A 23,921-nucleotide genomic window follows, 5' to 3' on the forward strand; every position below is an offset into this window, starting at 1 on the left:
ATTTATATCTGATTTGCCATAGTTAAGAGTAGAAGGCTTGATCTGGCCTGGGTGCAGCCATGGTCAGTCTCCATTAGGCTGACTGGCAGCCACCTGCCTCACCCTGGCCAGCTGGCCAGGGTTGTCTGGCCCAGAGTTCCAGTAAGTGATTATTCCAGCAGATCAGCCACCAGGGCCTTGTGGTACACACTCCAGTTGAACTGTGGCGCCATCCTGCCTGCATCATCTTGTGTATAACTGGTCAGGAGGCACCAGGAGCCCCAGCATCCTCAATTTGTAGTTGTGCTGTGGAAGAAATTGGGTTGAGATGAGGCGCCATGCTGGCTTCGTTAATTTTAAATATACCTAAATGTTGAATTTTAAATAATACATAGCTTTGATCTACAGTATATGTATTCTAAACAAGGTGCGGTGCAACAAATTATATATTTTATTAGGGTATTACACGAATGGTGTAATATAAATATACCAATGACAATTAGACCTTTGTTGAAATTGTTGCTAATTGCACAAATATATACATTGATTGTTAAAATGCACACCCATATTTTCATTTAAGAAAATAAAAAAAATCTATATTCACTTATACTCTAATCCCCCCCAAATGTTGCCTGACTACAACCGGCCACCAGTGTTGTCCCAAGGAAGTATCACGCTAGGGAGAGTCTGCAGTGCTGCTCCCTCGATGGGTCGATTGCGAGTGTGTAGCATTCTTGCCCCTGTAACAGTGATACATTAATTAATTTGTAATGAAATAAAGATCTAATATATACCCACAGCTTTTTAATTCAGTCATTGTTACTGTCTGCACTGGGGTGCCAGGTTTAACAGGTACTTAAAGGTGAAGTTGGATTTAATTGGTAAGTCATTACCTGCTAAGAGACAAATAAGTAAGCTAGAAATGCTGATACAGAAAAACTACCGTTTTTATGAAATGGATCAAGGAAGAGGGGTTTCCACTTCTTCATTTTGGAGGCAGTTTAGGAACTGGCTTTGAGCCAGATAAAACACCATGCTACTCATGGACCAGTATGCAAACATAAGTTACCTTACACCAGTGCACCCTAAGTCAGAAAAACAATCTTCTCTCTATAGAAAGTCTTTTCCATTGGACCAAAACATAGCTCCCTTCACCTTGAACAGACACATAACATTGTCAAGAAAACAGATAACTACATGCACAAGGTTAGTATCATCAGCAACCTATACCTGAAACAGTTAGGACCACACAGAATCCAGGCCCTCACAAACATCAGCAACTACTTACTGGTATATGTTTATTGTAGCATTCCCAACATCTGGAAGCATGTATGTTATCACTGTACTGTACCGCACTGAAACCAAACAGGGACCCAGCACACCCTTCAGTGTACAGACCCATAACTGTTTATCATGCCATCCAGTATATTTGAACTCTTAATCCTGAAAGTCACACCTCATGTTTCCCTTTGACCCTCACAATGTGGCTTTAGAACACTACACTCCACAAACACTTTAGTAACCAACTGCACACAACACACATCTAATGCTGTCAGTTCTGTGCGACTCGCACAGCGTACACTTCTTACAACAATAGACATTAGTAAAGCCTTTGGTGCCATCCCATTATGCAAATTAATCACCAAGATCTACAACATGAACATGGAGAACATCGCCAGATGCTGGCTTGCGAACTACTTACCTGGTAGCCAGGCAAGTCATCATGAACATGAAACTTCCCCAGTGCAGTTCTACAGGTTTCCAATCTTTCATCCACACTTTTCAACCCATGCCTATGCATGATATTATTGCACCCCAACCACCCACAAACATTGCCTCAATTGCAGGTGACATTATCATAATCACACACCACATTGCAGACACATCCTGCACACTGCAACAAGATTATCTCAACACACTTCAGGCAGAGGTTGAAGACAACAGGCTGATGATCGTCGCAGTGAAGTCCACTACCACATTCGTCACCAGCAGCATTCATGAACACAGGTACACCCTTAACATCACACTTAGCAATGTACCTGACTAAAATACTTGGAGTAACATATGACCCTGGACTCAGTCATTGATCACATACAAGACATCGAGGTGGTGCATCCCCGACTTAACGTGCTTAAGATTATTACATGAACAGACTTTTGGCAACAATAAGAAACTCTCTCTTCTGTACAAATAGTACATCTTATCAGTGATGTCCTATGCCCCCCTACCCTTTGCATGGGCCACCATCCTGTCTAACACCTACTACACCTTGGTGACTGTACAGAACAATGTTCTGTGCATCATCATTGGCTGCACCAGTACCATTCCCACAGCTCACTTACACTTTGAAAATTGATAACGTCTTGACGTGAGATAGACAATTCTGTGTGGTGGCATGAACTAACTCAGCACCTCTAATATTATTAGACAGCCATGCAACACGATACAAAACATTCACCACCTAAACATATCAGAACTCTTCACCTCCAGACATTCCAACACTTAACCTTACCCTTTGCCAAAAGGCCAGTGATGTTATGTCACCGATGATGGAGCACCACCTCTGCCTGTCATCAACCATCCTAACCAGGTCCACCACACTCCAACCTCTTCCAGGGTCCTCTGTGAGCAAGTTGACAGAATTCATTCTGGTTTCTTCTTGCTCTTGTTCTCTCAATTCTTCCAAGCAAGCAGTTACTCTCAAGTTCTTTGGCTTTCAGTATTTAGCCCAGTCACCTCAACTGCTTATTCCTGATAATTTTCATAATCTTTCTGTTCCTGCTTCCCTCAGAACTTCCTCATTTGTCATTGTATCTACCCAAGAGAATCTTCACATTCTCCTCAGAAACCACATTTTTGTTGGCTTAATCCTTTTTGCTCACAGTTCTCTTTATTGTCCACATTTCACAGCCATACAGCTTCGTGTACAAAACATGGCATATCATTAGCCTTGTTCTTAAGTTCATACTCATGCTTTTATTCATCCATCTATCATCCAATCCTATGCCGCCCCATGAGGAGCATAGGAGCCTGGAGATAGACAAGTTGATTCTGACATTTAAGATGCGTGACCAGCCTCACTCATCCCTGTGTGACTTTACATGAGCAATAAACCCCAACCATCCCTTGGATATAAACCTACACAGGCTCAGTCCGATTGGGGTGCCTTAATTACTCGCTAAACCACCAGGTGCCAAAATTTGGTTATATCGTTACCACCCAGCATAATAAATGGTTTCCTGGTGTACAGGAAACCATTTGGCTTGTCACTCAATGTAGAGTCACCCATAGGCAGAGGGAAGAGGAAAGAGTGAGGGAAAGAATGACAGAAGAGGGAGTGTAAAGTCACTTGTAGGGAGAGGGAAGAGGAAAGAATGAAGGAAAGACAGAAGAGGAAGGAAGGAAGGAAGAGAGGAAAGGGCAGACACCCAAAGCAGCACTACATTGAGTGAGTGGATGGTGAGCACCCCCACCTACCCTATATCTTTTTCATCTTACCAGGAGCTGTTTTGGCTGATCCAATCCTCCTCATAATCTTTTCACAGTCTCTGTCCTCTAGTACAGTAAAGCCTCAGTTATCCATTGTAATTCAGCCAAGCCCTACACTGAATAACATGAAATGATGGATATTGCATGGTATCCCCCCTTTGGCTCAACATTTGGCATTGAACTAGATATTGTGTTACCCTCTATCCTGAAAACTTTCCAGTGAGTAAAAGATGATAACTAAGCATAAAATACAATAAAATAATGATACAGTACAGTAATACAGTACTGTAAAACAGCGCCAGTTGGCAACTAATTATGAGCTGGTTGATATGCCTCAGTGCCAGATATTGCACAGAACCACTGGTTATGTCCCATTTCGGCACTGGATATTGCATAATTTCCCTGGATGTTGCTATAATAGAGCCATGCCAGCAGTGTCGGATATTGCATTGGGCGGGATATTGTGTTTTTCATTCATTCATTGCCAGACGCCATGTATCCTAAACAGGGTAGCCAAGGGCTTAGAGTTAATTGTTTTACAGGGAAGGGCACTAATCCTCCACCAACCCCACTTGACACGTAGGGATGCCAACAGCATCTGGTGTTCCCAGGCGGTCACCCATCCAAGTACTAACCAGACCCAATGTTGCCAACGGCCATACCACGTTGAGTACACCGCTTCCCGTCCGATCAGCGAAGTTAAGCAACGTTGGGTCCGGATATTGTGATGACAGATAATTGAGTTTATTATATAACACTGGCCAAATATTTGAAACTGTCTACCTCTCCCATGACTTGTGGTTTTCATGATATTCACCTTTATCTTTCTTTGTGCAAGACTTATGAAGTTTACAGATCAGTGCCTGTAACTTCTCAAAATCTTCCAGCAAAATTTTGTCATCTGAGTATCTAATGTTATTTACATTCTGCCTCCAGTCTCTATTCCTTCCATGTCTTCTAAATTATCCACAACTGTGCCATATATGGAGAATAAATCAGGAGATAGCATATATCCTAGTCCTACTCTTTATATATCTCGACCCATTCTGTCTTGTCCTCCATTATCTTCGCAGTTGCAGCCTGGTTCCAGTACAGGTTAACAGTCATATATCTTTACCATCCATTCCTCCCTCCAGAAACATATAATGTTCACCATTTCTTCCTGTCTTACAGTATCCAATGCTTTCTCAGAATCCACAAAGCACTTGCATGTCCTTGTGGATTTAAATACAGTAACGCTTTCAGTGATCATTCTCAAAGAGACTTGCAATAATATGGTAGTTTCTTTCTAAAACCATATTACTTCTGTGATTCCATATTACTATATCAACTTTTTTCTCTTGTTCTACTTTTATTTACAATGAGAACTATTTTTTTTCATCTGACTCATGATGTTTGCTTGATTCCTGTCACAGTCCAAGTCACTTCTTTTTTGGGGATGACAAAAAATACCATCCATCCATCCATCATCCAATCCTATGCTGCCCCATGAGAAGCCTAGGAGCCTGGGGCTAGGCAAGTTGGTCCTGACATTTAAGATGAGAGTGACCAGCCTCACTCATCCCTGTGTGGCATTACATGAGCAATAAACCCCAAGCATGCCTTGGATATAAACCTACACTGGCTAAATCCAACTGGAGTGCCTATATTACCCATTAAACCACTAGGTGCCATAACTTAGTTATATGGTTACCACCCAGCATAGTAAATGGTTTCCTGGTGTACAGGAAACCATTTGGCTTGTCACTCAGTGTAGAGTCATCCATAGGCAAAAGGAAGAGGAATGAGTGAAGGAAAGAAAGACAAAAGAAGGAATGTAAAGTCACCTATAGGCAGAAGGAAGAGGAAAGAATGAAGGAAAGAAAGACAGAAGATGAAGGGAGGAAGAGAGGAAAGAGCAGACACCCAAAGCAGCACTACATCAAGTGAGTGGATGGTGAGTGCCCCCACCTACAACTAATGACAATAAGTACAACTGCTCTTATTACTTTTGGAATAATTATATATTTTGTTAGTTGTGTCTGTGATCTCCATTTCAAACTCTCCAGCAGCTTCCACCAGCTCAAGTATCACCTTATCTTCTACCACAGCTTTTTGTTTACTCATGCTTCTGATTGCTTCCTCATATAACCTGAATTATATATTTTTTTAGTGATCTCCATTTCAAACTCTCTGGCAGCTTCCACCATTTCAAGTGCCATCTTATCTTCTACCACAGATTTTTGTTTACTCATGCGGCTGATTGCCTCCTCCAGAATTGGAGGTCCTGGGAGTTCCAACATTAGCAATGAAGAATGCAATGAAGAAACACCAGCATACTCATTTCATGCGCAGAGTAATACAACACTTTGATCAGCGCACTATACTACAAGCCCCTCTCCCAACATCCACCTATTACAGGTATCCTTAAATAGAGTTGATTGAGTTAGCTTAGCTAGGCTTAGATCATGACATCATCCAGCCCTCCTTGGTTACCAGCTTAGATTTTGTCTTAGTGGAAACAGATGACACATGCTTCCATTATTAGAGTAAACCCACGCATAACTTACATAATGGAGCACTGCACAGTACATGTCACACTAAGACAGATGCAAAATCGACACTGCAGGAATCCTATGGATGAACCCTTTAAGACAGCTACTTACTGTACCTGCATTTGACAGGTCTGCACAGCCAGACAGACTGGGGTAAAACAACAGTTGAAATAATGACACCATCCAGGCATTTGATGACATCAAGAATCATCCCAGACTCAAGATACTCAGGAGTTAGTAGGTTTCTTGTTTCCAATTACTGCAAATTACTTCACATGGCAAGGTGCTAGATAACTATCATCCACTTACTTGATGTAAAGCTTCCTACATCTTCCTTCACTATCATTCTTTTTCTGTGTCTGCCCTCCTCTCTTCCTATTTCTCCCCATCTTTCTTGTCACTTTTTATTACTCATTCTCCTTTTCAGACAGCTTTACATTGAGTGGCAAGTCTAATGGTTTCTTGTAAGCCAGGAAAACATTTACAGTGCTGGATGGTAACCATATAACCAACCCATCCGTGTACCCTACGTGTCAGCAGGTGGGTTGGTGGAAGGTTAGTGCCTCTCCCCGTAAAACAACTATCTCAATGGTCACCCCTCACAGAATTATGGAGTCAGCCCATAGATAGATAGACAAGGCATGATTACTTGCCCTTACAGCCATCAGTGACTTGTCTCCTCTTGCATGTCTTGTCTCCTTTCTGGAAAACATCTTACCAATTTCCCAAACTTCGGACAGTAAGGCCACCCCTGCCTTGTGTACTGCCAGAATCTTCTGTCGTGAGTACTTGTGCATACCACATTTTATTGTCACTGTACTATTGTATATTAATTTATTCTTTTGTAAGTACCTGTGCCACTGCTTCATAACGGGACTGTCCAACTTGTGGAACAAGTGTCCTGGCCAATTGGTGCCAGTTTTGTTTTGGTGTTTTATTCACAGTATACGTGAGCCACAAGCAGCTTGTTTGGGGTTTGAGACATGCATCTTTGTGTTGTGTCACGCAGTTAGCCCATTCACAGCCATATTACTGTATATATCTTTTGTGTCACATTATTTAAATGTAGATTGATAACCAGCATTTTTTTTATTTTTTTATACTAGATGTTGACAGCCTTAGCAGTGGGTTTGGTTACTGACTTGATAAAATTTATCATGGTAGATGGTGGCGACCATCATCCACTCTCTTGATGTAGTGCTGCCCACTTCATCCCTCACCCTTATTGTTCTTTTTTCAGTGTCAGCCCCCTCTCGTCCTATTTCTCCCATCTTTCCTGTCACTTTTTACCTCTCTTCATTCCTTTTCAGATGGCTTTACATTGAGTGACAAGCCTAATGGTTTCCTGTAAGCCAGGACACCATTTACGACACTGGATGGTAACCATATAACCAACCTCCTTATGTTCCCTACATGTCAACAAGCAGATTGGTGGAGGATTAGTGCCCCTCCCCATAAAACCACTAACTCAAGACAAATGGCCACCCTTTTTGGGATTATGGCATCTGGCTATAGACAGATAGATAGTGTGTTGTCAGAGATGGCTGGCTGAAGAGTGTGACTGTAAATATGCTGAAGGAGAAGGGTGATGCCCTGAAAAGAGGTGATTATAAGAGCATAATATTTTGGCCTAGATAATGAAGGTAATGTAGAGTCCTAGTAGATATGAGGGAAAAATTGCATATGAGTACAGTATTATTGAGATGCAGTTTGGGTTTATGCAAGGCAAAGGGACCACTGATGCCATATGCATTGTCTGAGAGCTTTGGGAGAAATCTATAGGGAAGAAAATGGGGCTGTACTTTGTTTTTGTTGATAAGGAGATGGCCCTTGACAGAGTTGCTAGGGAGGTGGTGAAGTGGGTAATGTGAAAGCTTAGGATTGAGGAGTGGCTGGATAGAGTGGTTATGATTATGTACGTGGATGTTCACACCCAGGCGAGAGTAAATGGAGAATTGAGTGACAAGTTTTCTGTGAATGTTGGCATGCATCAGGGGTCAGTTTTAAGCCCCCTATTGTTTGTCATGGTGCTTGAAGCTCTCTCACGTGACTTCAGAAATGGACTCCCATGGGATTTTATGCTGATTGGAGAATATGAAAGGGAGGTGGAGGAAAGATTTAGGAAATGGAGTGATGGAATGGGGGACAAGGGTTTGAAAATAAACATGGATAAAACAAAAGTGATGATATCTAGGGGTGGTGGCAGTACTGTCAAAGTAGAAAGGGTGTGGTCATGTGCTGTTTACCACAAGGGTAAGGGAAGTAATTCCAACTTCTGCAATGTTTGTAATAAGTGGGTGCATAAGAAATGCGGTGGTATTAAATGAAGCTATGAAACAGTGCTGGTTTTGTTTGTGTGGTGTGTTGGGGAGAGCATGGAGAGATTGTTAGGCGTGAAAGGAGTAACCGTACTGGAGAGTCTCTTGAGTGTGTGGATGAGTTTTGCTAATTGAGGGACATGTTATGTGCTGGAGGTAGCTCTGTGGCTAGGGTAAAGAGTGATTGGAGGAAGTTCAGGGAGCTGTTGCCTCTCCTGACACTGAGAGGGCTCTCCCTCCTTGCTAAGGAACCTTTGTATGCAACATGTGTTAGGAGTGTAACGCTCTATGGTAGTAAGACCTGGGCAGTAAAGGAAGAGGATATTTGTAGGCTTAAATGTACAGAAATTACAATGGTTAGATGGATGTAGTGTGTCTTTGAACGTGAGGTCTGCAGGGGCTAGGACTGAGAATGAAGAGTTCAGAAGAAAAAAGGGACTTGAAGGTATTGGTGTTATGATGAGGAGGGGTAGACTGATATAGTTTGTGAGTGTTGAGAAGATGAAGGATGACAATTTGGTGCGGAAGATGAGAAGTGTGAACATCAGGGGTAGGGTTGCAAGAGCCTGGGACAGGGTCATAGAGTGTGACCTCAGGGATGAAGGACTGAATAGGGAGGCTAACATAGATTGAGCAGCACGGAGAGCCACCATTAGGTGACGAAGGCCAGTGCATGCAGTCGTGTTGGAACCTTTATAAATTATATGAATGTTACAAAATTACCCTCCTTTTCTCTGTAATGCATTGAGAACTCTGAACCTTTCAGTGATCTCTTGGTTATTGCTTGGTCATAGTGGTTTTCGTTATCAGTGTAAGATGAAAATCTGCACTCCACCATTATCATTCACGTACTCAAGAGGCTTACCAGCAAGATCAGTCCTTTCATGTCTGACAATATCCACATACTCTTCCCAATACACTGCACACATGAAACAACATTACCTCGCAATCTAACTCTAATCCACTACATTTCTTATGCACCCACGTATCACAAACACTGCACAAGATGGAATTACTTCCCATGCCTTTGTGGCAAACCAACATGCCACTCTCCCTCTTTTTAGACAGTACTGCCACCAACCCTAGATACCATCACCATTGTTTTATCTGCATTTACCCTCAAGCCCTTGTGCCCCTTACCATCTCTCCACTTCCTGAATCTTTCCTCCACCTTCCTTTCCTTCTCTGCAATCAACCCCAAATCATTGGCATACATCTTCCACGGGAGTCCATCTCTGAAGTTAGTGAGAGGGTTTCTAGCACCATGATAAACAATAAGGGGCTCAACGCTGACCCTTGATGCACACCAACATTCACGGAAAGCTCATCACTCAGATCTCCATTCACTCTCACCTCGGTCTGAGCACCCAACTACTCTAACTAACCAGTCCTCTAAAGCTGTTGAACAATGAATATGGTACCAGTGGTTCCTTTGCCTGTCATAAACCCAAACAGCATCTCATCAGTATTCACTCTTTCTCTAAGCATACCTTCTAGAACTCTCTCCATTACCTTCATTTTCTGGTCCAAAAGTTTTATGCCTCAGTAATTTCCCCTTACCAGGGTATCACCTTTCCCCTTGTACACATTTACACTCACACTCCTCAGTCAGTCATCTGGGACAACACACTCGTATATAATCATTTTTATAAAATCAGTAACTACTGTAACCTCACTCCTGCAACTCCTGAGGCCTTCAACTGTCAACCCAGACACACTTGCCACCTTCTCCAACTTCATCCTGCACCTTGTATACTGGATGAACTATACTGCAAATATTATATAAAATTTTTTTTATTGTGATGATACATCATCATCAGTCTGTCCTGGGCATACTCATACACCTTATACAAAACATACCTAGTAACATTACACTAAAAATGTTATTTTGTGGTGATTTAGAATAATCTGGTTGTAACCGAGAAACTTACAACTGCCGCACCTAAACCAAATTTGGCTGTCAGAAATTTCATGGGTACCCATTATTCAAAGGTAATAATCAGCTGCACACACATTAATTTCAGTTAACATGGAAATAAATGTATGGTCCTATATATAAAGTAAAGTATATCACTGCAGTCCTGCTGAATATTGCTTCCAAAGATAGCTAGGCTACTGTTAATACTCACAGACGTTACAGCGACAGTGTACAGTCTTACTTAGCCAACCAGCAAAATGCCTTGATGAGTGTTTAAATATTACACCAGTCTTGAAGTACAATATGTTTTTCATTATATGAGGATAGGTTTCGGTTTAATATGACTGGACTAATTCAAAGTAGTCTTGGAATTAAAATATCAGTTGATTAGATTGAAGAACAGCCAACAGACCTTATTTTACTCTATGCTGGGCTGAAAATCATCTGTTTGTCTGTTTGTTTTCAGAGAACTTGTACATCTTGCATGAGTTGGCCATGTTCACCCGATGGCAGCTCTCCGTGCTGCATGATATCTGGCAATGTCTCTACTCACTTCCCTAACCCCAAGGTCATTCTGTAGGACCTCACATCAGGTATTCTTAGGTCTGTCTCTTGGTGCTTTACCATCCACAATCACACTTCTGCATGTTATTAATATTCATTAACCGTTTTCTACACATGTCCAACGTACCTCAATACATGGGCAGTTGAAGTTAAACATGCGCTTTAAGCAGTAGAAGCACCTTACCAAATTAATTCTTTCTTCCTGATTGTCTTTTATATTTTTCTGATTAATTCTGGGGTGGTAAAGGAACGTTTCATGTTAAACCTATTTCTCCATTGTTTTAAGCTGTGTTTCACCAGGACAACCCTTTTAACCCGCCCCGTCCTGACCAATTTTCCACCACTGACTCCCCCCAATCCCGACCAATTTTGGAAAAAATATTTTTTGGCTCAAACCTCCGCTTTTGGTGAGAAACATTGAAAATTCATAGAGAAATCGCTCACCTGAGGTTTAAAATACTTGATACAGGTATGAGTACCCCTTACCTTACTGGTTTTATGAGTACCCCTTACCTTACTGGGTTTTCTATCAGGCTGGCCAGGCTGGCCCCAAAGAAAACGAGTTCTATGGAAGGGTAACTATTCCTCACCACTCATAAACGGTATTTATTTATTTATTTGGTACGAATTTATATGTAGTACAAGAGTATATTGGTTTTCACACAGTGATACTGTATAGGCAATACTGTATAAGCATTGTTTCACTCACCAAACACAACATACCTGATCTTTTTTGGCAACATTACTTGATCATCATTTCTGACTATTTCTTCCTATAATGCTACGTAAACTTTGTCCTCCACACTGTCATCGAATGATGAATCACTTTGGCCCTGAATTTCGTACTGTGGCACGACATTTCCTTACTGACCGTGTCACTGGTAACAGGTGAATTGCCGAAACAATGGAGTGAGGGGGGGGGAGGTCATGCGGAGTAAGGCATTGTCCCTGCCTGGCATCTTGTAGAGGAAGGTTTCCTGTGTATACGTACCAAAAATCACGCGCGAAAAATGAAAATGAAAATTGTGCAAATTAGGGACCTTGCAATTGATGCGCGTTTATATACATCAACAGGACTGACAGTGACAAAACGTGTGGACGTATATATACACCAATGGGACGCGGCTGGTTAATTCATCAGTGTAATGGCGGAAGGGACTGTACTATCCTGAGAGTTTAACTAAACCTAATCAAATGTAACATAACTGGACCTAATAGTTTAACCCAACTCAACCCAACCCAACTTAATCTAACCTCCTGCCGGTAAATGGGAAGCAAAATCCACCTCTGAAAACGCCTGGGTAAAATTATTCCATTACGCCAAAAACAGACAACCGAAGGTATGGCTTTAGGAAAATGATGATAATAACAAAGGAAATCTTTCAGTAGGGAAAGGTCATTTACCATCTTGAAAATAGTCAGAAAAATACAGAAAACAAACTAGAGGAACATGAACTGAATTGGTAAGGACTGTCTGCTGCCTAAAGTAAAGCATACATTTATCCAAATGAAAGTAAACAATGTACACTCCACAACAAAAATTACGACCATCATCCTGCATGGGCAAATATGATAAAACAAGGGAAATTCCACTGTCAAAATTACATACAATTTTCAAAAGGGGTTAAGCTATCATGTGGTTTCTGTAAAAACTGATATAAAGTGCTACAGAACAATTCACTCATTGCTGATGAATACTGAGCTATGAATGCTACTGCTACACAGACAGTCCTGATGAGTGAAGTATAGTACAATAGTACAATTTTCTTTTAAATAATAAAATGTAACAAATTATTTAGTATACAAATCAGAGTAAATATGACAAATTTGAGTGATGGACCCTTTCAGTGAAACTGAGTCATGGAAATTATGTTACTACACCTACCATACCACAGTGCACATCTACATGCCATTCAGCACTGCACAACTGCCAGGTTCTGTGTCATGTTGCTTAATAGCATTCACCACTGTGATACTGCCTAAATTTAGAAAGTCACTATACTACAACAGACACCACAGACAACTATTACCCGGTATCTTACTTTACTTAAAAATACATGGCAGATATTAATTTCATTCCATCATCAACAATGTCTGTTTCTAATTACAGTATCTTGTATTAGCTGTGTGATAAGCGAAATAAATGGTTGAATAAAAAAATTATAAAACACACTGATAAAGTACAATGCACACATTGAAAACACTAGATGCAACGGTACATGAAATTATACAGTACCCAACAATGAGAGTTGACAGTTTCACCTTGGAATTACAGTAATCACTTTTTGCGAGTTCCATCATCCTTCTCTTTGTCCTTCTGAAGATTTACATACAATTTTGTTACATTACCCTCTGCCCTCTTTCGACCCTGAAACTCAAGGCACTGACTCTGCAATGAAGCAACTTTGTTTTCCCATAGTGTGAGAAGACTAACCCCACTACTGCGCCCCATTGGTGCTAGAGGTGGAGGGGCAGAGTGGCGACGTTTGCTGTCTGGTACAGACAAGTCTGAAGGTGTGTGCTTGTTCCCACTGCTTGTGTTGAAATCCGCTTTCTCTCTCTCAGTCATATAGTTATAGTCATCAAGTTCTTTCAAAGCTTGATCAATGTCAACTTTATCATCACATTTGTACTCTGGTGAAGCAACCTTGTTGTGACATTCCATAAAGCACTCAAGTACCTTTTCATGAGCTTGGGAATGAAGATGCATCTGGAGATACTGTTCCAGCTCTGCCCACACAGCTCGATACTGATCCTCTCTCTTCAGGCCCTTACCTCTCTGTCCAGCCATGGGGGAAGGTAGTGGATCCCCCCGGGCTTCCATACTCATGAGATTGAGTATGACTTGCTTACACTCAGTGACTTCATCCTCTGTCATAGTTTCTTTGACCATAAGATTTGTGAGAGGGTCAATATGGGAGCCAAGGGTAAACAGTGATGTTGAGGAAAGTGTAATAGGCCAGTATTTGGTGTGTCTGATTAACTGCTCTCGGCTCTGTTCCAATGGTGTAGAGGAATCGTCACCAGCTGGAGTTGTGTCTGGATAGGGGGCTAGCCTGTTTGCTTTGATAAGCTCTCCAAAGTCTGGAATTCTATAGTCAGTCACTCTTCCTCCACATCCTTCACTAATGGATGGAGGATCTTCTAAAATGCTTCTGGCTGTATACATAGTGTGTATGTAAATATCTCCACCATGACAGGCCAGCATATGAGATATAACTTTGCTACCAGATTTCCGAGGCATTTCCAGCATAACCCATCGCCCATTCAGCAAGAAATTTGTGAGACATGATGAAGGTCTGCTGTTTACATCAACTGAGGTGATTCTGTATGCAGAGGAACAATGCTGAAGTTCTATGCTGGCATTACTACGAGGAGTGCACCACTTCAGAGTTACTGTTTCATAGTCAGCACCTTCACGATATGTTTTGAGATGAGCAGTCTCAGTTGGTATGCCTCTCAAAATGGCAGTGTGTGCAGCAGCAGGGTGAAACAATTCAACATCATAGTTTGCTGAAGAACTTGCATTCTGCTCCTCTTTCATTGGTATACCAGTAACAGTAGTAGAGGCAAGGTCATAATGCTTCAGTACAAGATTACACAATTTAGGTGCTAAGGATACGCCACCCTGTATGTTTGTAAACTCACATGACATAATCGTAGAAACATCTGGCCATGACCTGCGTGGGATGGGGCACCCTGGACCCTCAGGCCATAAGTTTAATATCACCAGATCGCAATGGTTAATCGCCATAAGATTGTCTGTTGCTGCAGCAACTTTATTCAAATGTAAAAGAGCTTCATGAAATTTCTCTTTAATGGCTCTGATTTCATCTTCATTATCAATTTTTGTTACTAGTATTATTCTCCCCTTATTCAGCACTTTTGTAGCACTCTCAGTCAGTGAAGTTCGTTTTTCATGCTGGACTGCTGACGGTTCTGTGAGTACCTCAACTGCAGCTTTAAGACCCTTCATAAGATCCAGCTTGCCAATACCTATGTTTCTGGCTGGTCCTAGAAGCATGAATGAATTACTCAAATTTGGAAGATTTTGATCTTCAGGACTCCATGAAGACAGTTTGTGGATGGTCTTATCAACTGCAATGAAGCGAATCAGTCTGGAGCCTGGAAAGATATCCCATACAATCCTGAAAAAGAAAAAGTTCAGTAAATATGCAGCAAAGGAACTATACCTCATACCAGTTAATCTGGCCAGGCATGTATGGCAACACTGTTCCTGCCAAGATTCTGATTGGCTGGAGGTGTTTGTTCAATTTTGTTGTTGCTAAAACTGATACTCTTTTTATTATCAGATGCGATACTGAGTTTGTCAACAATACAGTCGTCAAAAGCAATAAGAAATCCGTTATATACTTATCAACAATGAAATTTTCGTAGGAAGATAGAGATATTGAGTCAACAAAGTATTATAACAGTCCAAGTCAAGGTCAGCATTTGAACAATTCCTTTAAATCTCTGACACTCCGTAATATAACAAAAAATTCAGGAAACCTGCTTAATATAAGCGTTGGTATAACACACATTTAAATTTTTAGATCAGTCCTTACTGTGATCATAGAGGATATATAATGAAACAGATTTCCTTTAGCCTACTTTTTGATTTTTCGCGATTTTTTCAAACCTCCCTCCCCACAGAACTAGTCTTTTCATTAGAATTATAAATTATTCAGAGTTGTGGCATGATTTAAGGGTGCGGACTGATCTTAAATTTTAAATGTGTGTTATACCAACGCTTATATTAAGCAGGTTTCCTTAATTTTCTGTTATAATACGAAGTGTCGGAGATATAAAGGAATTCTTCTAATGCTGACCTTGACTTGGACTGTTATAATACTTTCTTGACTCAATATCTCTATCTTCCTATGAAAATTTCATTGTTGATAAGTATATAACGGATTTCTTATTGCTTTTGACAATTGTATTGTTGACAAACTCATATCACATCTGATAATAAAAAGAGTATCAGTTTTAGCAACAATGAAATTGAACAAACACCTCCAGCCAATCAAAATCTCGGCAGGAACAGTGTTGCCATACATGCCTGACCAGATTAATTGGTATGAGGTATAGGAAAACATCAGCAAATGACAATATTAACCCAAGAAATGTCACATACACCATGAGCTTTTCCAAGAAAGAATGCAGCATACATCATGAGAGTCAAGTTAAAAAATGAAATTTCCTTGTTTTGATTTGGTGCTTGCTGTGGCTAAATTAAAGCAGATACTGACCTGAAAATTTGCATTACCCATGTTTAAGCAAACTCTTTTCCATTTTAACCAAATACCTGCTATGTACTTCATATAATGGATAATGTGTGGCTGCTACATACATCATATGAGCAAATTTTGTTTAAAAATAAGTGCATTTCTAATGACGTTTGGTGTCTCAACTGAGCTATTTCTGTTGCCCCCTGCACGTCCTACCACCACCCACGCATCCTCGGTATCTCCGTATTACTACTATGGAGGGGAGAGGTCAGATGCGCAACTTCAGTACTTCACCACAGCTGAACTAAGGTAAATAATGAACCCATATATGTTTTTCCTATACTTTTCCTTGCACTCTTTAACCCCTCCGCACACGATGACATGTTTGTCATTATATTGGTGTGGCTGTGACTATACTCACTGATGCTTTTGGCGTCATTAAAGCATAAAAACTTTCGCCAGAGGAAAAATATTGGGCCGATCAGCGTCATTTTGGAGGCGTCATAGCTTCCCTGCTCCTTATCAAAAGTAATGAACTGGCAACTGTGGGTCTCGACAACAGCAAGAGAGCGGACAGGTTATTCAGTACCAAATGAGCTGTGAGTGGGGAAGGTACTGCATGGTTCTGTCCCTTTAAATTTCCACTCTTACCCCCGTCCCGGCTGTGCAACATATTACTGTACACCATACCAGTAGTGCTTGTGTATAGTGTTTGGGCACTGTTGTGATTAGATTTGGTGTTTGCAATGGGAAATTTGGTGCTTGTGAAGCAATCCTGGTCGTTATCAGCCATTGGCCCAACGAAGATTGTGCTACTGTTTCTAATCAACTACACTGCCTCTACCCTGCACCAAATGTGAGTATTCAGCTATAATAATAGTGACAGTGAACCATATCAATATAGTGTGCATATCTAGTGTACAAAGAATTGGTGAAATACATGCAGTAGCTTAGAGGAAGGGAGGAAACTGCCCTACAGTCAGAACATAGCGTGGGTACACCATAGTTTTTTGTGTTTTTCTCGAAAACTATGAGGCCTAGGATCACCGTTGTGGACTCAAATGAAAGCCTGTTAAATTCTGCATTGGAATATAAAATAAAAGCATAACAGTGGTGAGAAAAGTTTTTCTCTAGCACTCCCTGAAAAAAAAAACTTGTCTGTCGGAAGTGGGTTTTACTTTTTTGCTTATTATTCAAACACCATACCTCGTATCAAACTGGGGCCTCTGGCATTTGAAAGACAATAAAATTCTCTTTCCAATGATGGTATAACATGTAGAGATTGATTAGTAAACATTTGACTTATGATGTTGGGAAATAAGATGTATGCTCTTGAATGTTAAATCACACGGCCCTAATGTACGTATAGTGTGGGTTTTTTGGTTATCGTGTAGAACAAACATTGATGAATAGGAATATGTGGGTTTTGTGGCAAAATATATATGTTTGGGTGGTGAAACTAAGCAGAGAATACACATTTTTGGAGCGCGCAGCGGGCGGGGTGGGGGGGAGATAAGCCGGCATGTCATTTCCCACAAAACTTATTAGCTTACCCATGTGCGAAAGGGTTCATTTCATATGAGCAAAAATTATTATCACTATTATTATTATTATTATTATTATTTTTTTTTTGCACATGGGGGGTTGACCAGGAAACCTAATGCAGCAGTTGTCGGGTTAAGCGTCCCACTTTGGCCCTTGATTTTACATGTATACATACATACATATATACACACATGGATATATATATATATATATATATATATATATATATATATATATATATATATCTATATATATATATATATATATATATAAATATATATATATATATATATATATATATATATATATATATAGAAATATATATATATATATATATATATCTATCTATCTATCTATTGCCAGACGCCTCAATCCCGTTCGGGGTGGCCACAAACAAATCGCCTCCAAGTTGTCCTGTCCCCCGCCATTTCACTGCCCTGCTCCCAACTCACACCCCCCTCTCTCATATACCTCTCCACCCCATCCCTCCATCTCATCCTCAGCCTCCCCCTCCCTCTTCCCCCCTCCACCTCACTCACATACACTCTCTTCGTCAGTCTTTCACCCTCCATCCTCTCCACATGGCCAAACCACCTCAGTGTGTTCCTCATAACACTTCCTATCACATCCACATCCACACCACAACGCTCCTTTATATCCTCACTCGTCAGCTTGTCTCTCCACGTGACTCCACAGGCTCCTCTTAAATAGCTCATTTCCACTGCTCTCACTCTTGACTTGTGTCCTTCCAACAATGTCCAAGCTTCACTTCCGTACGTTAGAGTTGGTATCACAATACTGTCATGTAGTAACTTTTTCACTTCCATGCTCACTTCCCTGTTTCTTATCACTGCTTCTAAAGAACCAGCAACCTTTCTTCCCTGCTGTACCCTTTCAAGCACTTCACCCTCCAAACCTCCATCCTTACTCATCACACTACCCAAATACTTAAACGTACTCACATTTTCCAATTCCTCACCATCCAACCTCGCTGTACATTCACTAACTTCACCTCTCTCAAAGACCATCACTTTACTCTTCCCTACATTCACCTTTAGGTTCCGTTTCTTACACACTCTCTCAAACTCATCCATCAAGCCTTGCAGCTCACCTTCGTCTTCACTCAACAACACAGTATCATCTGCAAACAACAGTACAGGGAGTTTCCAAACACTATCCTCTCTCACCAGGGCCACTCCAACATCCACTACCCTACCTTGTACCTCTTTTATTACCCCATCCATGTACAGATTGAACAACCATGGAGACATGACACATCCCTGTTTCAAACCAACTTTCAAAGAGAAAAATTCACTTAGTTCACCATCCACACGCACTGTAGCCTTCGCACCATCGTACATACTCTTCACAGCATTCAACAACTTCCCATCTACTCCATATATTCTTAACACTTTCCACAATCCTTGTCTATCCACCCTGTCATATGCTTTCTCCAAATCCATGAAAGCCGCATACAACTTCTTTCCCTTCTCTAGAAACTTTTCCACTAAAGATCTAAGAATGAATATCTGATCTACACAACCTCTTCCCTTCCTAAAGCCTCCCTGTTCTTCTCCAACTAATTTCTCTGTTCTTTCTCTAACTCTGTCTATAAGTATCCTACCATACACTTTTCCTATTATACTAAGAAGACAAATGCCCCTATGATTACCACACACTTCTTTTTCCCCTTTTCCTTTGTACAAGGGAATAATTATACCTGATTTCCAATCCTCCAGGACTCTACCTTCCTCCCAGGCCAATCTGCACATCTTCCACATCCATTCTACTATTATCTCTCCCCCGTGCTTCAGCATTTCACCACACACTCCATCAATTCCTGGGGCTTTCCCCGATTTAACTTTCTTCATTGCTTCCAGAACTTCTATCCTACTGATTTCTTCCTGTCTTCTCACCTCCCTCCTTCTCCCAGCCATTCCCCAGCCACTTATACTCGCATTACTTCCATCCTCTACGTTCAACAATTCCTTAAAGTGTTCTCTCCATCTGCTCACTTTTTCTCCCTTCTCCACTAGTAATCTACCATTTTTATCTTTCACTCCCCTGCTAACTTCACTTACTCTTTTCACTTCTCTCCAGAACATTTTCTTACAGTCCCTCCACTTTACACTCAAATTCCTCATCCACTCTCTCTTACTAATCTTTTCACCTCTCTCTTTCTTTCCACATATAACTCTCTCTTCTGCCTCTCAGCTTCTTCCACGCCCCTATTTCTCATCCATTCATTGTATGCTTTCTTCTTTTGTGCCACAGCCTGTTTCACCTCTTCAGTCCACCACGCTGTTCCTTGCACCCCCCTCCGTCTTCTCTTCCTTCCACACACCACATCACATGCTGCACATATTTCTTCTGTAAATATCTTACACACACCTTCCACATCTCCCATTCATATTTGCCCAATCGTTCCTCCACTTCTCTCTCATACTCTGCCTTTTTCTCATCCTCTTGTAACCTTTCCACTCTCCTTGCAACTACTCCTTCCTCTTGTCTTTCCCTTCTTCTATTCCTCCATCTTACTATATATACTGTATATATATATATACATAAAATGTAAACATTATATATGATGTTTATATTATAGAGGTATAAAGCTTTTAAATCAGATAATGAAGGTAATAGAGAGAGTTTTAGAAGGTATGATTAAAGAAAGAGTGAATATTGATGAGATGCAGTTTGGGTTTATGCCAGGTAGGGGGACCACTGATGCCATATTGTTCGACAGCTTCAGGAAAAATATATAGGAGAGAAAAGGGATCTGTATTTTGTTTTTATTGATTTGGAAAAGGCCTTTGACAGAGTCCCTAGAGAGGTGGTGAAGTGGGCAATGAGAAAGCTTGGCTTGGAGGAGTGGCTGGTTAGGGTGGTTATGGCTATGTATGCGGGTGCTCGCACCCAGGTAAGAGTGAATGTAGATTTGAGTGATGAGTTTTCTGTGAATATTGGTGTGCATCAGGGGTCAGTTTTGAGCCACATGTTGTTTATCATGGTACTCAAATCCCTCTCACGTGACTTCAGAAATGGACTTCCGTGGGAGATGTTGTATGCTGATGATTTGGTGTTGATTGTAGAGAATGAAAGGGAGGCGGAAGAAAGATTTCATCCTTTCAGCCAGGATTATATCCATTTTAAGATATCATTGTCTATACTGTATTGTTAGGTGATGACGAAGGGGAACTGCAAAGCATAGTGAATTAGTTTGGGACTGTGTAAGAAACGGAATTTAAAGGTAAATGTAGGTAAGAATAAAGTTATGATCTTTGATAGAAGTGAAGTCACTGGATGTACAGTGAGGCTGGATGAGGAGGAAATGGAATATGTGGGTGTGTTTAAGTACCTGGCTAGTGTGATGAGTAGGGATGGAAGTTTAGAGGGTGAAGTGCTTGAAAGGGTACAACAGGGAAGAAAGGTTGCCGGTTCTTTCAAAACAGTGATAAGGAACAAGGAAGTGAGCATGGAAGTAAAAAAGTCATTGCATGACAGTACTGTGATACCGACTCTAACATACAGAAGTGAAGCTTGGACCTTGTTGGAAAGACACAAGTCGAGAGTGAGAGCAGTGGAACAGAGCTCTTTGAGAAGAGCACGTGGATTTACAGGGAGAGACAGACTGACAAATGAGGAGGTGAAGGAGTACTGTGGTGTGGATGTGATAGAAAGCATTAGGAGAAATACACTGAGGTGGTTTGGCTATGTGGAGAGCAAGAGACTAATAAGGAGAGTGTATGCAAGTGAGGTGGAGGGGAGGAGAGGGAGGGAGAGGACAAGGATGAGGTGGAGGGATGGAGTGGAGAGGTACTGTATATGAGAGAGGGGTGTGTGAGCTGGGAGCAAGGCAGTAAAGTGGCACTGGACAGGGTGACATGGAGGTGATTTGTTTGTGGTCATACCTTACGGGATTAAGGCATCTGGCAATAGATAGAGTTTATGTTGCAGTGTGGTGCACGTATACTCTAAACATTTTGATGCTGCTGAGTCAGATCCACTTTAACTTTCACAACGCTCTCCCCACGTCCTTTATTTCCTTATCCTTCAGTTCCTGGTATTTCTTCTTCATGTCCTCCACCAGTACCTTCCTTTTCTCCCTGTGTGTTATACAAAGATCTCTAAACACTGTAACATTCTTGACCTCTTTTGTAGATTGGTTCAGTTTATAAGTTGCTCGTATCACCTTGCTTGCTGTTGTGTCTTTGTCAAAACCTACCTTTAGCTACCTTTGCCCACTGGTTGTAAACAAACCCTTTGGCCGTCACGACCAGATCCTAGTGGCCCAGCTTCATCCTCATCTCTTTCCTTTTCATAACTCCCTGTGCTTCCTCTTTGTATATTATCTTCTCAATACCTTCCAGCCACCTTCAGTTCTTCACTCCTAACCTCCCGGCAATGAAAAGTCAAACAAATGATGCTAATACTTCAGTAATGGTAGGAGTGGAATCAGACATGTCCTTCAGCGGAGTTTTGAGCTTGAGGAATAACAGAAAGTCACACGGAGCCATGTCTGGCAAGGAGGGAGCCTGGCGGACCTGTGGGATTTTTTGCTTAGTCAAAAATTCCTGAATCAGTTGAGGCAAATGGGCAGGGATGTTGTCATGGTACAGCTTCCACTTGCCACATTGCAAAGGTCTGGCCTCTTCTGCCAAACTGCATCACAAAGACGATGGATAACATCGAGGTAGTAATGTTTGTTGACAGTCTGACCTTCTGGTGTGTATTCATGATGCACAACACCACAGTAGTAAAAAAAACTGTCAACATGCATTTTCACCTTGCTGCAGACCTGTCGTGTTTTTTTTTGGCTGAGGCGACTCTGCATGTTTCCACTGGGAGGACTGTGCTTTGGTTACTGGGTCATACCCATACATCCAAATCTCATTTCCAATGACAAGTCTTCAGAAAGTCTTGATTGCGATTTGCACACTCCGACATGTCCTGAGCAACGTTCATCGAGAAAAGAGATAAAAACAAATGTGACAAAGCACCTGCAGGAGTGGTCCGGTCATTTCAACCGTAGGTCATTTTGGCCATAACATCCAAACAGCCTAAATAACCAGACTTCATCAAGATGACACTGCTGAAGTTTGGTTAGGTTAGGTTATGGCCTAATGACTTACGGCCAAAATGACCAGGACCCTGCATGAGATAACGAAAACTAACTTTGAAAAATGTTTCAGGCATTGGAAAAATGCTGGGCTACGTGTGTTAAGTCAGAAGGAGGCTACTTTGAGGAGGATTAATATCCTAGCTCAACAGGTTAACTACCATATTTATTTGTTTAGAGCCTCACGTTGGATACTTTCTGGACAGATCTTGTACATAACACAGAAGACGACCGTCAAAATAATGCTCGGCAATTAAAGTAACACTTCATGTTCTGTTAAATCCAGTATGAAGTACAATAATGAACCCCCTATTTATGAACAAAAAAAAAAAATAAAATAAAATAAAAAAGTACTGGTAAGGGTAAAAACATCGTTTCAACCCAATACACAGTTATGAGAATTTGATCCTTGTTTTTGGTAGTTTAGACAGTTCTATGTCACTTTTCTTCTAGAGCATTTTTGTAACAAACTATTTTTATTTTACTCTTGAAGATAACCTAACCTAACCTTTAGGAGTAAAATAAAAACAATTTGCAACAACATTGCCACAGAAGAAAAGTCTTGGAATTGTCTAAAATACTGAAAAAAATATAACAAAAACTCATAACTGTGTTTTTGGTTGAAATAGAACTAAAATAACAAAGGATGCTGTGAACACTTCATTCCAACAGAGAGTCTGGAAATACCACACATCAACTGTCATATTCTTATGTAAAATCTTGGGGCACTGTGCTTGTTACCTAGGCCTACATGCTACTACCTGCAATATTCTGTGATGGCCTCCACAGCACAGGTCCAGAGGGATTTTGTGACAGGCAAAAGAGGTATGAGGTTAATAGGTTGTGTGAGGGAGTGTATGCCACCACTACTGCTGTTACTTCCACTGCGAGACTTGCAGAAGCTGTCCATCTCCAGTTTAACGCCAGACGAAGCTGTCAGAGTATGATCCAAAACAAAGACTGTTTTATGACTTGTTGGGAAGGACATACTGAACCGTAATGACAAAGCTGCACTGTAGAAATAAAATGCCCCCACAACGGTAAAGTACACTCGTCTTGAATACGGGCTGCTGGAGATACTTTAGCTCTTGTTTAAGGAAAAGAAGCGGCTGACTCGTAAATGTTTGGCCAAGCCAGTTATACTGAAGACCGCCCGGCGTCCCGAGACTACTCGAGGTTGCAGGAGCAGGAAAAGTATTATATTCAATAAGGAAATACATAATACAC

General features: G+C 41.1%; 1 protein-coding gene across 1 annotated transcript; it reads right to left on the minus strand.

The window, feature by feature from the left end:
• Positions 1-13,068: 13,068 nt before the first annotated feature.
• Positions 13,069-23,682, minus strand: asun (integrator complex subunit 13 asun). Its single transcript, XM_080266010.1, has 2 exons — positions 23,456-23,682; positions 13,069-14,950 (listed from the first exon to the last, which is right to left on the minus strand). Exons 1-2 carry the CDS (start codon positions 23,680-23,682, stop codon positions 13,081-13,083), a joined length of 2,097 nt encoding a protein of 698 aa, XP_080122136.1. The 3' UTR covers positions 13,069-13,080.
• Positions 23,683-23,921: the final 239 nt, after the last annotated feature.

Source organism: Coenobita brevimanus, chromosome 18, assembly GCF_032717465.1.
Source record: "Coenobita brevimanus isolate Jiangsu-jjx chromosome 18, ASM3271746v2, whole genome shotgun sequence".
NCBI lineage: Eukaryota > Metazoa > Arthropoda > Malacostraca > Decapoda > Coenobitidae > Coenobita > Coenobita brevimanus.

Bases quoted from the DNA above. Each gene is read 5' to 3' on its own strand.
- asun (XM_080266010.1), bottom strand. From the start codon at position 23,682: ATGTCCTTCCCAACAAGTCATAAAACAGTCTTTGTTTTGGATCATACT. The intron at 14,951-23,455 runs GTAGTAGCATGT...TTTCTTTTTCAG, and splicing joins GCCATCACAGAATATTGCAG to GATTGTATGGGATATCTTTC.